Source organism: Phocoena sinus, chromosome 13 (assembly GCF_008692025.1).
Source record: "Phocoena sinus isolate mPhoSin1 chromosome 13, mPhoSin1.pri, whole genome shotgun sequence".
NCBI classification, from domain to species: Eukaryota; Metazoa; Chordata; class Mammalia; order Artiodactyla; family Phocoenidae; genus Phocoena; species Phocoena sinus.
The window spans coordinates 26,183,881-26,199,694 of NC_045775.1; the positions used below are offsets into that span (position 1 = coordinate 26,183,881).

The following is a 15,814-nucleotide window of genomic DNA, read 5'->3' on the forward strand; positions in this document are numbered from 1 at the left end:
ATCTAAAAATCTAGATTTCTTGTCTTAAAGAATCAAATGATGTGGAAACATTGGGGCAAATTCCCATATTATTGTGCTAACTGGCTGGAGTTGAGGAGTGGCTCCTTCCTTTGTATGTTCAATTGCCAGCCTACTTTATTCATTCTCAATAATTGGCAAGAATCTCTGGGCATTTGAGTGAGTGACCCTTGCTCTAAGCACTGCAGGTTTTCCTGGTAGAGTAAGGAGAGTGTTATTCCAGCCATAATTCATAAGGTTCTGTGTAAGTCTTGGCTGACTTAATTTTATGCTGAGATTCACTGTGCCTAGTCATTGCTGTAATGTTGTATTAAGAATAGTAATTAGTTGTGTGGAATTACAAAATAAAATAGATATGTAAGATATGTATATATGTGTGGGTAAGGGAATGGTCTTTGGGGTTTGCAGGTTCCTGTAGGCACCCCAGGTTCATTGCAGCCATTTGCCACTTGAAGTGTGCCTTTGCATGTTTGGGAATGTATTTTTATCCTACTTCATAGATGTTAAGATGACAAATTTCTTGTATTGTGTAAGAACATACATCTGTGTTTTCCAGTAGGGAAGACAGAAATACCAAAGCTTTTCACATTCTGTGAAGATTTCTGACCACCCACATTTTGACACTGCAGAAGTGATATTATAAGCCCTCGTGCTTTATTTATGTTCACTGGGCTCATCTTTTGTAGTTCTTTATTTGGTAATAAATTATATAAATTGAGTGGATAAGTGGAGGAGGGAAGAGAAAATAGAACATTTTGGAGAGAGTGAGGAAGACAGGGTGTGACTAATTGAAGAGAGCAAATATATTGCCTGCAAGCATCGCCCTTGGGGGAGATAAGTCTGTCGGCAGGATGAAGAGGTGTAAGTGCTCAAGGAGAAAGAATTGACTTATCTAAAGAAACGTGGGATAGGAATTTGAGGAGAAAAGAGGCCAATTTAGACTAAGCAGAGTCACTGCTCTAGTGTTTCTTACCTTCTTCTGGAAGCTGCCCCACTCTGGCCCTCCAGACCCATCTTCCAGAATTGATATTATTTATTTTTGATATATAGGCATTTATAACTGTAAATTTTCCTCTAAGCACTGCTTTCACTGCATCCCATAAGTTTTGGCATACTATATATTTGTTTCCATTTATCTCAAAGTGTTTTCAATTTCCCTGTGATTTTTTTTTTGACTTACTGTTTATTTAACAGTGTGTTGTTTAATTTCCACATATTTGTGAATTTCTCAAATTTCTTTGTTACTGATTTCTAATTTCATCCCGTTGTAGTTGGAGAATATACTTTTTGTGACTTCTACACTTTCAGATTTATTGAGACATTTTATGACCTAACATATAGTATATCTTCTGGAGAATGTTCTGTGTGCACTTGAGAAGAATGTGTATTCCGCTGTTGTTGGACAGAGTGTCCTTTAAGTGTCTGTTGGGTCTAGTTGGTTTATAGCATTGTTCAAGTCTTCTGTATAGTTGTTCTATTCATTATTAAAAGTTGGATATTGAAGCCTCCAAATATTATTGTTGAATTTGTATTTCTCCCTTCAGATCTGTCAGTTTTTGCTTCGTGTAATTTGGGGCTCTGTTGTTAGGTGAGTATATACTCGTAACTATTCTGTCTTCTTGATGGAGTGAATATTTATCATTAAAATATGCCTTTCTTTGTTCTAGTAACAATTTTTGTCTTAAAGTGTATTTTTTCTTATATTAGTGTAGCTACTCCAGCTTTCTTTTGGTTACTGTTTCCACGATGTGTTATCTTCCTTTTTATTTTTTAAAAATTTTCAATCTGTTTGTGTCTGAATCTAAAGTGTGTCCCTTGTAGACAGCATTTAGTTGAATCATGATTTTAAAATCCTTTCTGCCAATCTTGCCTTTGATTGGAGTATTTAATCCCTTTACATTTAATTTAATTACTGATAGTGTAGGATGTATGTTGGTCATTTTGTTTTCTATATGTCTTTTTTATTTCCCCATTACTGCCTTCTTTTTGGCTAAATGGATGTTTTCTACTTCTAGTATACCATTTTAATTCCGTTGTCATTTCTTTTACTTTTTTTTCTTTTTGAGTTTCTTAGTCCTTGTACTAGGCATTATTTAAAATAGCAGATTTTAAGTGTCTTTTGAGTCCATCATATGGACATCCTCAGGGATGGTTTCTACTTTTTTTTCCCATGTAAGGGCCATACTTTCTTGTTTCTTTGTGTAGTTTCAGATTGGTTAGCTTAATGGTCAGCTAATGATTGGACGGAAAATTCCTTAAATGCCTAAATTAAGAAGTCTCCCAGTCTTTGATGGTGGGCTGTAGGTGTGTGTGTGTTGGGGTACGCTTTCAGCACTTAGCCAGCAGTTGACAACTCTGCCTTAGCATTCACTAACTGCTTGTGCAAAGCCTCAGGGTCAGCCTGAGGTGAGAGCATAGGGCCTTCTCAGGTCTTTCCTGAACATGTGCACAGCCCTACACATGCATGGACTTAGATTCCCCCCAATATGGTGGAGTTTTTCAAAGCCCTTATGTATATCTCATTCCCTTATTTTCCTTTAAGTGTTTTGTATAGCCTGTTGTTTGCCCCAGCTGTTACTGCCTCAGGCAGCTGCAGAATTAATTAATTGTCTCTAATTGTTTTTGACAAAGGGTAGTCACTGGACAAGTTCAGAGTTAGGTTAAGTAAAGACAGCTTTGCAAGTGGGCTCTTCCAGGGAACCACCAGACAATTTTCTGGGAATGAAACTTCAGAGGAGCTCCAAACCCATTTTGTTCCCTCTCGTGGCTGCTGGGCTGATAATTTTCCCATGATAATATGCTGTTGGTTTTCAAGGCTAGTGCAGAGCTGGAGAAGAGGGAATAGGAATGGTACATGTTAAAATGACACAAAGCTTGCTGTTCTTCCCAAGAGTTTTATCATTTTCTTGAATAAACACTCCCTGGGTTATTTCAAATCTTTGATTAATTTCCAGAGTTCTGAAATAGTTGATTCTAACACTTTTTTCCAGTTTTCTTTGTTGCTTTTGTGGTGCAGGGAAATTTTAGAGGTCCTCATACCACCATTTTTGCTGATGTGAAAATAGGAAAAGTATTGAACCTGAAATCAAGGTCCTGTTTTTCAACTTAGTAGTTTTTGGTTTTGGGCTTACCAGTTGATCAAGGAATCTAAACTTGTATTTGTCTTAAAAATTGGCATATTAGTATCTACCTCTCAGAATTATTACAGAGGTTAAAGTGAGATAATGCATTTAATAATGTGCTGAATAAAAACTAATCTGTAAATACTGTCAGATGGAAGGACACGTAAGGCATTTAAAAGGAAAAATGAAAAAAACGATTTTATCATTCAGGTTTTGTTTATGAAAGCAGAGCCACTTTGAGTATTTTGGGGAATAGAGGTTCGCTAAAAGAATAAGATATTACACACATGTGGGAAGGAAAATGAAGGAGTGAAAGAGGGAGTAAGAGGATCAGGGAAAGAATCATTTAACGATCCACTTGAAGCCTTGGCACAAGTGCATCAGTCAGAACTTACAGGGGAACCTGAGAAGCCACGTACTTCCAGCCATTGCAATGGGAGGATGAAGAAGGAACTTGTGGAGAGGTCTGTGGAAAGCTGTTGGATCTCTGTAGCTACAAGCTCTGTGGGTCCAAAGTGAAGTGTCTTATGGTGGGCCCGGGGTTGCTATTGGTTGGCAGGACCAGCAAGTGGAAAGACAAGATGGACACATAGAGCATGGTCAAGCTGGGATCTTCAGGACATCTCTGCCTCTTGTTTGATGTCATATTTAACCATGACAACCTTCCAAGAGTAAAGAATGTTTGTTGCTTTACTTCTGCCTTTCAAATCCTTAGCAAGTTTCCCTTCTGACCAACTCTAACACGAAATCAGAAGGGAAAGGGATTTTAGGAAACGTAGTTCCCAGCTTAAGCAAGTACATAGTATGATCTGGTACATATGACTATGCAGTGGTTTAGTCCTTTTACTTGGGAGTTTACTTATTTGGAAAGTGACAAACTACTAATAGGCCCAGAGTATTGTATTTTTTAATACAATTAATTAATTAATTTTTCTTTTTTTGGCCAGTTTTTTGGATCTTAGTTTCCTGACCAGGGATCAAACCCACTGGACTACCAGGGAATTCCCAGACACAGAGTATTTTATAGATTGTGTTGTATATGTAAAGAAGAATTTCTGATTTGGGGGAAACGTACAGTTTCTTCAAAAGAGGTTTAGATATTGAAGCATTCTTAGGGCATATAAGAACAAAAATAACTAGAAATAATAACAAAAATAACACATAAACATTTATTTTACATATCTTGCTTTATTTAATAGATAAGTTCCTTCTAAGGAACGTATAAAATGAATTTTTATAAATGAAAATTTTCCTAATAACAAGTTACAGTGACAAGAGTATGTAATTTCCCATTGGGTTTTGGTTGACATTGGCATATAATTTTTTATTTTAGTTTCTTGACCTTTTTTATTAGCATGATGTCATCAAGACTGGTAAGATCTAATGGGATAGTGAGACAATCAAGGTCCTTGCAGACTGAATTATACCATAAGTCTATGTAATTCTGAGGAAAGACAGGGAAAGTCTACTTCTCTCTGTGCTAGTTAAAGCCCACTGCATTTGATGTTGCCTGGTTATTGGGTAGAGATATTTGCTGTATCAGTACCTGCTTAGCATATGTCAGGGGCTGTGATTATTTGCTGCAGTAAAGAGATCATGTCTGGAACAGTAGCTATAATTAGAGCACCATTACATTAAGTTTATAATAATCTATGACATTTTCCAGGACCCGTCTGTGTTCTCAATTTAAATGGGTAGGTTAAACGGCCCATGCACACACGTACAAACACACACACTTCGCAGTGTCTCTCAAGTTTTTGATAGTGGCACACATGTCTGTGGTTTACATAGATAATGCGGTGTTGCTTTGGGTTTTCTCTTTTAATGAGGAGAAGCAGCTTCAGAGGCTTTCACTTGGCCCTTTATTGGCCCACAGTAGCACTCACTGTGGACTCTGCTTGTTGCTGGATGTATGTAATTCACCTCTGTATTCAACTAGGGAAGTAACCACTGGGTGGGTTCGGGACTTAGTCCATCCCATGGTAGGCTTAGTATCTCCCATAAACCCGCTAACTCAACATGGTGATATTCTGGGTCCCCAGGGATTAGCAGTACCTAAGAGCTAATCAACCCTGAAAAGAGGAGGTATTTCTTTTTCCCCAGGATAAAATTACCTGGTAAATGGTTATAATTACTTATTTAGGGAAGAAGAATTGTGGTATACACTTGTTATGTTATCACAGGGTCCTTTCTCACCAGTACTGAGTTGCTTGCTTATGTATTTGTTTGCTTATAAGAGGCTCTGAGTCTGTGAAATGACTTAGGGATAGGAATTGGGTGAGAGAGTGTGTCAGCATGGTGATTCAGGTCAGACATCTAGTCTCCAAATCTAGATTTTTTTTTTTTAAGTCTTACGTAGATCAGGTTGTACTTAGTTGGCTGTTTATCTAATTTGGTTAAAAATCTCTATGATCAGTTGGCCATCACCTATGATCCATGCTAGTCAGACCATTCTCCTTATCACTCTGGACGTGCTTGTTACAAAGAACTATGTTCGTCTTGCTTCCAGGGGCTATCAGCAAGTCTCTACTACCTTGGCTTCTGATCATCCCCACTGAAATCAGGAAGCCCATTTAACAGAAGGACCTCTCGGCTTTACCCCCAGCTTACATAGGATATCTACTATAGCACTTTTCACAGTGCTGGTACTCCCAGGTACAATGTATTTCTCAAAGTCAAGGTGAAAGGAGTATCCCCTTGGCCTTAATGGGGGACACAGGTAGGGTGGGTAACAGGTTGCAGATGCTAAATTAACAACAGCCTTTTCTTCTGAGTTGTTGGATTCTTTCTTCCATATTACACCAAGGAATTTTTGGCGTCTCAGCCTTCGTTTTGGCCATGTTTGAGGCTAGGTTTTAGTCAAGCAGTTGAGCAAATAGTTGGAACCATCCCCAGCTGCTTGAGTTAGAACTGTGAATCAGAATTTTCTGATGAGTGTCTACATTAAGCTGATTTAAAATTATGATCCTCTTTGTCTATGGTCTAGCTCCCTTAGAATCTTTTTCCACAAGGTCCCAAGGTTTTCTCTCTAGAAAGTAACAACATCTTGCAGTTCTTTTTGTGTATAAACCCATTTACATGTCTGGAGGCAGTGAGGGGTGGAAGGGGTTAGGTAATAGGAGAGAATTGGCATTCTCTTGCAAGGTAACTCCTTGAGGTGTAGTTGTTACACTGTCCTTAAGCAAGGTAGCACTAGTCTTATCAGATAGGGGAGGGTTGCCTCTGCTGGCTTAGGAAACTCCATAGAATCTGGGGGTTTTCTGTTATCTGAATCGTCCCAAATGTCCCCATTTACATTCTTGGGGCTTGCTCTTTTATAATCAGTGCCCTCTTCTCCTGGCCACGATGAAGTAACTGGCACTAGAGTAACCCTCTCGCTTTAAACAACTGTTGCAGTTATTATTGGTATATAACAAACCCCATCAAAACATAGTGGCTTAAAACAATAGCAGTCGTTTATTTCATTGTTTCTGGGGAACAGAAATTTAGGAAGGCCACTTGAGACATGAGAAAGGTGAGGTGATACAGTATTAACTCTAAATGAACGTAGATCAATTGAAGATGAACATGAGAAGCCCTAGAGCAATCATGAAAATTCAATAAATGATGTGTAGCTAAGAGGCAATAGAGGAAATAAAATGAATCAGTAAAGCATATTTGATTAACCCAATCAAATGCCCTAACTTTCACATAGAACTAGTGAAACCGAATTCATCCTATATTGTAATTCAGCAGTCCTACAAGAGCAATGCCTGCATCTGATTTTTGCCTGTACCAGCTTGGCAGCTACAAGGAAAACAAATTCTTTTAGGAAATTATAGAAATACCCTGGTTCTCTGGCCTTGAGGATTTAAAACACTGAGTGTCATTTTCTCTTTTTGAGCTGTCCGGTGAACTTAGGAGCAGCTGACCTACCTCACAGTCTTGCGCTCTCTCACAAAGTCCTGTCACTCAAACTGCAAAAGCCTTGCATTAGATCGGTGCTTCATTCTAAGTTACCGCAGGTGATAATTTAAGTAATCCTTTCATCACTGTATGTCATGGACTAGTAGTGACGTTAAACCCTGTCATGATCACTGGATCCTCATTGTCTTCAACTCCAACCACATCAGATAACCAATCACAAAGTTTCACGGTTTTCTTTTTTAACATCTTTATTGGAGTATAATTGCTTTACAAAGGTGTGTTAGTTTCTGCTTTATAACAAAGTGAATCAGTTATACATATACATATGTCCCCATATCTCTTCCCTCTTGCGTCTCCCTCCCTCCCACCCTCCCTATCCCACCCCTCTAGGTGGTCACAAAGCACCAAGCTGATCTCCCTGTGCTATGGGGCTGCTTCTCACTAGCTATCTATTTTACGTTTGGTAGTGTATATATATCCATGCCACTCTGTCACTTTGTCCCAGCTTACCCTTCCCCCTCCCTCCCCGTGTCCTCAAGTCCATTCTCTAGTAGGTCTGCATCTTTATTCCCGTCCTGCCCCTAGGTTCTTAATGACCTTTTTTTTTTTTTTTTAGATTCCATATATATGTGTTAGCATACGGTAATTGTTTTTCTCTTTCTGACTTACTTCACTCTGTATGACAGACTCTAGGTCCATCCACCTCACTACAAATAACTCAATTTCGTTTCTTTTTATGGCTGAGTAATATTCCATTGTATCTATGTGCCGCATCTTCTTTATCCATTCATCTGTCGATGGACACTTAGGTCGCTTTCATGTCCTGGCTATTGTAAATAGAGCTGCAGTGAACATTGTGGTACATGACTCTTTTTGAATTATGGATTTCTCAGGGAATATGCCCAGTAGTGGGATTGCTGGGTCGTATGGTATCAGTATCAAAAAAACAAACAACCCAATCCAAAAATGGGCAGAAGACCTAAATAGACATTTCTCCAAAGAAGATATACAGATTGCCAACAAACACATGAAAGGATGCTCAACATCATTAATCATTAGAGAAATGCAAATCAAAACTACAATGAAAAAAAAAAAAAAAAACTACAATGAGATATCATCTCACACTGGTCAGAATGGCCATCATCAAAAAATCTACAAACAATAAATGCTGGAGAGGGTGTGGAGAAAAGGGAACCCTCTTGCACTGTTGGTGGGGATGTAAATTGATACAGCCACTACGGAGAACAGTATGGAGGTTCCTTATAAAGCTAAAGTTTCACTTTTTTCAGGAGTGTATTGACAGCAGTAACTTCTGTACCCAGTTACTGTAATGGTCATTGTTTAATTGCAGACCACAGAATCCACTCTAGCCGTTTAAAGCAGAAGTGGGAGAGTGTGGGTATCGAGTTTTAGTGACATGATGTCAAGAGAAATGCCTCAACTACACTGTAAAGTCATTTCAGCAAAAATCCTGCTGTGGCTACAATTTGTTATACACAATTTGGTTGAATACATACACGCATATACATAAAAATAAATATATTAAATACAAAGTATATTGAAATGTACCTACTGAAAATATATCGAATATGGAATTATAGTTAGATACATTAATAAGTGCTGTATTATCCGTGAATAAAGGAATTACATGGATTATATTTGAAAATTTCATGTTTATTTTGGCCGTTTAGGACTTGGAATTGTTTTCTCTTAGAACCTGTTTTATAAATTCTGGTTTCATTTTCAGACTAGCCTAAAAGACCTACATAACCCATACTGTATCAGAAATGCAAAAGAGGCCATAGCATCCAAAGACACTTTTAGAAGCACAGCCATCTTTTAAAAGATTTCACAAAAATTAGACTGCTTAAGACTTAAATTATAGATATGTTGAACCTAAAGAAAATAAGATATACAGACTTTAAGATTGCCAGCCATGCAAGTTAGGGGGTCTAAACTACCACTTTAGCTACCAAAGGATGGCTTCCTGAATATCTACATCCACTTTAGCCAAGGCTGTGTTGGCATATTTGGTAACCCCACTGCTGTTTATGTGGAAGTATTTGTATGTGAGGATGGAAAGTAGAGCTGCTACCATGCTTCTTGCCCTCTGTTGAAATTAATCAGAAATGGGGGTGGGGGTGGGTAACAGACATGGGTGGGGGAAGTGAGATAGTATATGTCACAAGTACAGAGTTAGCTTGGGTGACAAGGTGAATCCGAATTGTGGACACATGAGAATATTACCCAAGACATGTACTGAGGATGGTCTTTAATTTCTACCGTGAATGGACTGTCTGGAAGCAGGTCTCATGTGGGCAAGGTTTTTTTGTTTGTTTGTTTTTTTGGCCAAGCTGCACGGCATGCAGGATCCTAGTTCCCGAACTGGGGATCGAACCGTGCCCTCTGCAGTGGAAGCACGGAGTCCTAACTACTGGACCACCAGGGAATTCCAGCAGGTTTTATCTGTGAGGTGTGATGTAGTTCGGTTAAGAGGTAGGTGCTTAGCAGTGCCTATTAAATTGTACCCTCTCCCTTCTTTTATAAATTTTTCAGTGATCCCAGGCTCCTGAAGCATACCATTTTTAAAAAGGGAAAACATACTTTTCATTGCTATTGGGTGGAGGTGAATTGAAGGCTCTGCTCTAACAAACGGTCACAGTGGTGACAACTGGAACAGGGAGCAGGGAAAAGGGGAGCTAAATGAATCTCCCCCAGTATCATGAAGTCAGCCTCTCCTCGGGGCCTTTCCTTGAGGATTCCAGAGGCCAGCAAAGCGTGTTCACCTCTTACTTCTTGTTCCTCTGTTACTTGTACCATATTGATCTTCTACTGTTCCTCTCTTTTCCAGCCTGTGTGCTAGATGCATGAAACAAGCAGGTCATCTCACACTTTGAAAATAAAATTTTGGATCATGTGACATAAAAGATTGTATATGTGCTAAAAAGTAGGCATTTGTCACTATTCAGCAATTGAGTTATTTCTGTTGTTATTTCTAGGCAGAAGAAATCCTCAGGCAAGAGCTGGAGAAAAAAGAAACACCAAGTCTATACTGCTTGCTTGGAGATGTCCTTCGAGAGCACTCTTACTACGACCAGGCCTGGGAGTTGTCTCAGCACCGCAGTGCTCGCGCCCAGCGCTCCAAAGGCCTCCTCCATCTTCGAAGCAAAGAGTTTAAAGAATGCGTGGAGTGCTTTGAACGCTCGGTGAAGATTAATCCCATGCAGGTTAGACAGTTCATAAAGCCTCATCTGCTCTTGTCTTTCTTTGATTTTGACTTACTGAATGAATACCCATTTTCTTTCATAAAGACTGGGGAGCTCATCTGTGAGCTAAGAACCTAGCCTTTAGAATACTTCTTGCTTGTCACTAAGAGTGGACAGGTTGCTTTTCTCTTACTCGCTTTCTTTTTTTTTTTTTGCGGTATGCGGGCCTCTCACTGTCGTGGCCTCTCCCGTTGCGGAGCACAGGCTCCGGATGCGCAGGCTCAGCGGCCATGGCTCACGGGTCCAGCCGCTCCGCAGCACGTGGGATCTTCCCGGACCGGGGTACGAACCCTTGTCCCCTGCATCAGCAGGCGGACTCCCAACCACTGCGCCACCAGGGAAGCCCTTTTGTGCTTCTTTTATTCACTTTTCTGTTTCGTTTTGTTATTTCTCTCTGTTAACTGTCCTTAACACAAATACAGCTATTAAAGTTAGGCTCCATTTTGAGTAGATATACAAGGAAGGAAGTGAATGAGAGTCAAAATTACAGGCAGTGAAGGACTCTGCAAGTAATTGTTGATGTCAATAATGAAAGAAAAACCTTTATATAAAAAGGGTAACATATAGAATGGGTAGTTGATCATTTTAGGAAAAAAATGTCTGTATTTACATGCACAGAAGCATTTTTAAATGTTTAAAAAAAATTTTTAAGATTTGAAAAAATAATGCAAAAGGAACCTGGATCTTTAAAATAAGTAAGTGCAAGATAAATCCACAGGAGAGGACCTAATTTTGAGGGGAAAGAGATCAACCTATTTTGTATTTAATGATATTCAGTTAGTTAAATGGTTTTATTCCTAGAAATGGTTATTTTTTTTAACCAAACTTTCTTTATGACTGCTTTCCCAATCACCAAAGTCACACATACCTGTCAACCATGCTCCTGACAAACATGCACACCGACTTAATATAATTTTAGTTATAATACTAATTTAATATCAGCCACTAATATTTACTGAGTTACTTACTATGAGCCAGGTACCTCTTTGGGCACTTTGCCAGTATTTGAACCCAGACAGTCTCACTCCAGAGCCAGCAGTCTGTTCTTTTTAAAATTGTGATAAAAAGCCTGTAACATAAAATTTACCATGTTAACCATTTCTAAGTGTACAGTCCAGTAGTGTGAAGTACATTCACTTTGTTGTGTAGCCATTGCCACCACCCATCCCTACAACTCTTTTCATCCTGCAGAACTGAAACTCTGCACCTAGTAAATAGTAGCTCCCGGTTCTCCCCCCACGACTCTAGTCCCTAAAAACCACTGTACTTTCTGTCTCTTATGAATTTGGCTACTCTAAGTACCTCATATAAGTGGGATCATACAGGATTTGTCCTTTTGTGACTGGCATATTTCACTTAGCATAACGCCCTCAAGGTTCATCCATGTGTATCATGTGTCAGAATTTTCTTTCTTTTAAGACTGAATGATATTTCACTGTATGTACATACCAGTTATTTTATCCATTCATCTGTCAATGGACACTGGGTTGCTCCTACCTCTTGTCTGTTGTGTAGTGCTGCAATGAATGAGGGTGTGCAGAAAGGGTCACTTTTGAACTGGGTAGACTTGGGGCATATCTTTTACATTGAAAAAAAATCAGAACACATTTTTTTTTTTAATGACAGGTTGAGCTAATTGCTTACTTTCCTCACTCTGGGTAGTGAATACAATGAGAATCTTTCTCATCTGTGGGCTGGTGAGAAGCCTGGAGAAGAGAGTAGGGCAGGTGGGAGTACAGAATATCAGCAGAAACTGACAGTTGCATTTCGCAGCAAGAATGCTTACCATAGAGTTGGTTGTTGTTGACAACTTGCTCTACCTCAGAGTTCTCAACTGGGGACGATTTTGTCTCTGGGTCCTTTGGCAATGGTGGGGAGGTGAAGGGGTGCACTACTGACATCTAGTGGGTAGAGACCAGGGATGCTGCCAAACATCCCATAATGCTCAGCACAGCCCTCCACAATAAAGAATTATCCCAGCTAAAATGTCAGTAGTGCCAAGGTTGAGAAACCCTGCACTAACTTGATTATCACTGGACACTTTTTTTTTGGTAGAAAATAGAACTCAGTATTGTGTTACTAAAATTTTACTTTTATGGAAAACTGTATCATATCCTTGCTTATCTGTTTAAAGTTTACCCAACCACAGCTGCCATGAGGAGTGGGGAAAATAAATTCCCTCCCTTAGCCTCCATTGTCTAAGTTAAATCACGCACATGGATTGTTTTCTCAAGCACACAGTCTCTTAACGTCCAGCCTTAACATTGTCCTCCTGCCTCACTGGCTACTCCTTCTCAGTCTTCTTTGCTGGTTCCTAGGGCTTAGTCGTTGGGCTGTATATCTCTGTCTACACTCACTCCCTTGATTTAATCTAGTCCCATAGCTTAAATACCATCTGTATGCTGACAACTCCCAAAAGTTTATTTTCAGTCCTGTCTTCTCCCCTTAATTGTAGACTTCCGTATCTCACTGCATTCTCAGTCTCCCCATTCGTTACTCTGACTAAACATTTCTAATATCCGGAATACTGTTCTCCCCCTCCTAAAAGCTTTTGCCCCCAAGATCATCCCCATCCCTATAAGTGGCAGCCTGTTTGGTCTTGGAGTCATCCTTGATTTCTATTTCCCTCATATCCCACATCTAATCTATCAGTAAATCCTAGGAGATCGGCCTTTGAAATGTATCCAGAATTGGACAACTGCTTTCTACCTGCAACCATTCTGGTCAAATACCCATCACCTCTCACCTACTTAATATATTACCTCCTTACTGGTCTTCCTGCCTCTGTCTTGGTACAATCTGCCTATACTCAATGAACATCCAAGTTGATCCTTCCAAATGCAAGTCATATGTGTCATTCCTCTGCTCCATCACCTGTGATAATAGCCAGGTCTCTGACTGGCTCAAGGCTTTTCCAAGCCTAGCCCCTGTTGCTTCTTTACCTTCCTCCTTCCATTCTCCCCCTCGCTCACCCCACATTAGCCTCTTTGTTCTTCCCTGAACATTCCAGGCACATTTCTGTCTCTGGGTTTTATCACTTGCTGTTCCTCTGCCTGGAATGTTCTTCTTCTGGATAGATATCTGCATACCTTGCTCCATGACCTCATTCACTTCTGGGATCAAATGTCACTTTCTCAGAGAGACCTTCCATAATCATTCTATTTAAAATCACACCCCCACTTTCCACCCTTACCTTACATTCCTTATTTTCCTTCCCTACTTTATTTTTCTCCATAGTACTTAGCACCTTCTAATATTATATATAGCTTACTTAAAAAAAAAATCTTTTTCTCCTCCACTACAGTGTAAGTTCTATGAAGGTAGAAATTTTTATCTGTATGGTTCATTCACATTTTCCTAGTGCTTGTAACAGTGCCTAGCACATATTGGGTCTTTAATAAATAATTGTTGAATGAGTGAACAAATAATATCTTCAACCAGTTATTCAATCAAATACATATTAATTGTCTGCTGTACACATGGCACGGAACCAGAGGAGGAAGCAGTAGCAGCAGATCACCAGATGGCCTGGTTTGTACCCTCTGCTACAGTCTAGTGAAGTGGACATAGACAAAGCTAGCCAACAGTATGAGGCCTCAAAGAAAAACCCAGAGAGTAATTTTTAAGACACTAGTTTTATAGAGGCCAAAGAGACTATTTCTGCCTTTTGTAGACAACGATGAAGAGAGGATGGTGAATTGGGCTTTGAAGGACACATAATACTTGAACAGGCCAATGGAAAGGCAGTGGTGAGGGCATTCCAGGCAGGTGAACAGTTTGAGCCCAGCCCTGGAAACACAAAGAGAAGGGGTGTGTGTGTGTGTGTGTGTGTGTGTGTGTGTGTGTGTACAGAGTGTTAGTGAATAGGCTAGTTTTTTAGAGTGAAAGGGAATAGGACAGTCCCAGTGGGAAAGCTAGACTGGAGCCAGATTATGGAAGGTCTTGAAGGTGAAGCCTTTGTTTTTTTTATTTGGCAGGTAGGAGGCTATTAAAGGGTTGATTTGTGTTTGGCTTTGTTGAATTGAAGGAATGTGGTGTGCATGGAGGTGATTTAAGAATATTGTTTTGGCAACTCTGTGGCCATGGGAGACACTAGATGTAGGCAGGCTTAGGAACTATAGCAGTGGTCTAGCAGGACAGTTGTCTGTGGGGGAGGGGCAATAGGAAAGAAGGGGTGGAGTAAGGGAATTCGCAAGGGAGGACTTGACAGGGCCCAATGGTCTCATTATATGACTTCAAATTAATTACTTAGCAAGACAAAGAAATGACAATTGCTCCAAGCAGCGTCACAGAGCAAACAGTTATTATGTGAGGATATTTTGCGGTTTGTCATATGGATCGAATTCAGGCAGGCTGTAAGCCATGCCAAAATATGCAGGCGTATGATGCTACAGTTGTATAGAACTACTACAGGATGCAAACTTGAATGCTGTAGACTTACTATAACTCTTGATGCAAGTTTGAATTGTCTCTGAAGAAGGAGAGCTCCTACATGCTATCGTCTCCTCTAAGTCCTGGAATGAAAGGAAAATAGAAAAAGAGAATTTTAAAAATTCTATCCCTGCTTTTCTGACATATCCAAACAATTAGGTTTAATAACAAAACTCAGGCAAATGAGAGAGATATTTGAATGGCTTTTGTGCATTGTAATGGCTTCCTGAAATCAAATTGTTATAAAAATAGGAATGTTTGGTTTTATGTCAGGGATAGTCTACAAAACTAAATGCATTTATCTATGGTGCATTTGTTAGAGAACCAGAAGATGTGTGTACCATTTGCATTTGTGTTGAGATTGCTAGCTACCATTCGTTTACCCCTACCTGTTTCATTTTCCCAAGTAACTTTTGAAACTACTAAAATTCAAAATCAACCGTAGACTTCTGGGGATTGTGGGCTGTTAGAAGCTGAAGTGAATGGTAATAGGAACATACATATTGATAATTACCTTAAACGTAAAAAGATTAAATGCTCCAACCAAAAGACATAGACCGGCTGAATGGATACAAAAACAAGATCCCTATATATGATGTCTACAAGAGACACACTGCAGAACTAGGGACACATACAGACAAAGTGAGGGGATGGAAAAAGATATTTCATGCAAATGGAAATCAAAAGAAAGCTGGAGTAGCAATTCTCATATCAGACAAAATAGATTTTAAAACAAAGGCTATTACAAGAGACAAAGAAGGACACTACATAATGATCAAGGGATCAATCCAAGAAGAAGATATAACAATTGTAAATATTGATGCACCCAACATAGGAGCACTCAGTACATAAGCAAATGCTAACAGCCATGAAAGGAGAAATCAACAGTAACACAGTTATAGTAGGGGACTTTAACACCCCATTTTCCCCAATGGACAGATCATCCAAAATGACAATAAATAAGGAAACACAAGCTTTAAGTGATACATTAAACAAGATGGACTTCATTGATATTTATAGGACATTCCATCCAAAAACAACAGAATACACTTTCTTCTCAAGTGCTCATAG

General features: G+C 39.4%; 1 protein-coding gene across 2 annotated transcripts in view; it reads left to right on the plus strand.

The window, feature by feature from the left end:
• The window catches only part of TTC27 (tetratricopeptide repeat domain 27), a 186,949-nt gene that overhangs the window by 117,993 nt on the left and 53,142 nt on the right, over window positions 1-15,814 (plus strand). For both annotated transcript variants that reach the window (XM_032653535.1, XM_032653536.1), the window contains exon 13: window positions 10,046-10,273. In XM_032653535.1, coding sequence (XP_032509426.1) covers window positions 10,046-10,273 — 228 coding nt within the window. The remainder of the gene's footprint in view (window positions 1-10,045; window positions 10,274-15,814) is intronic.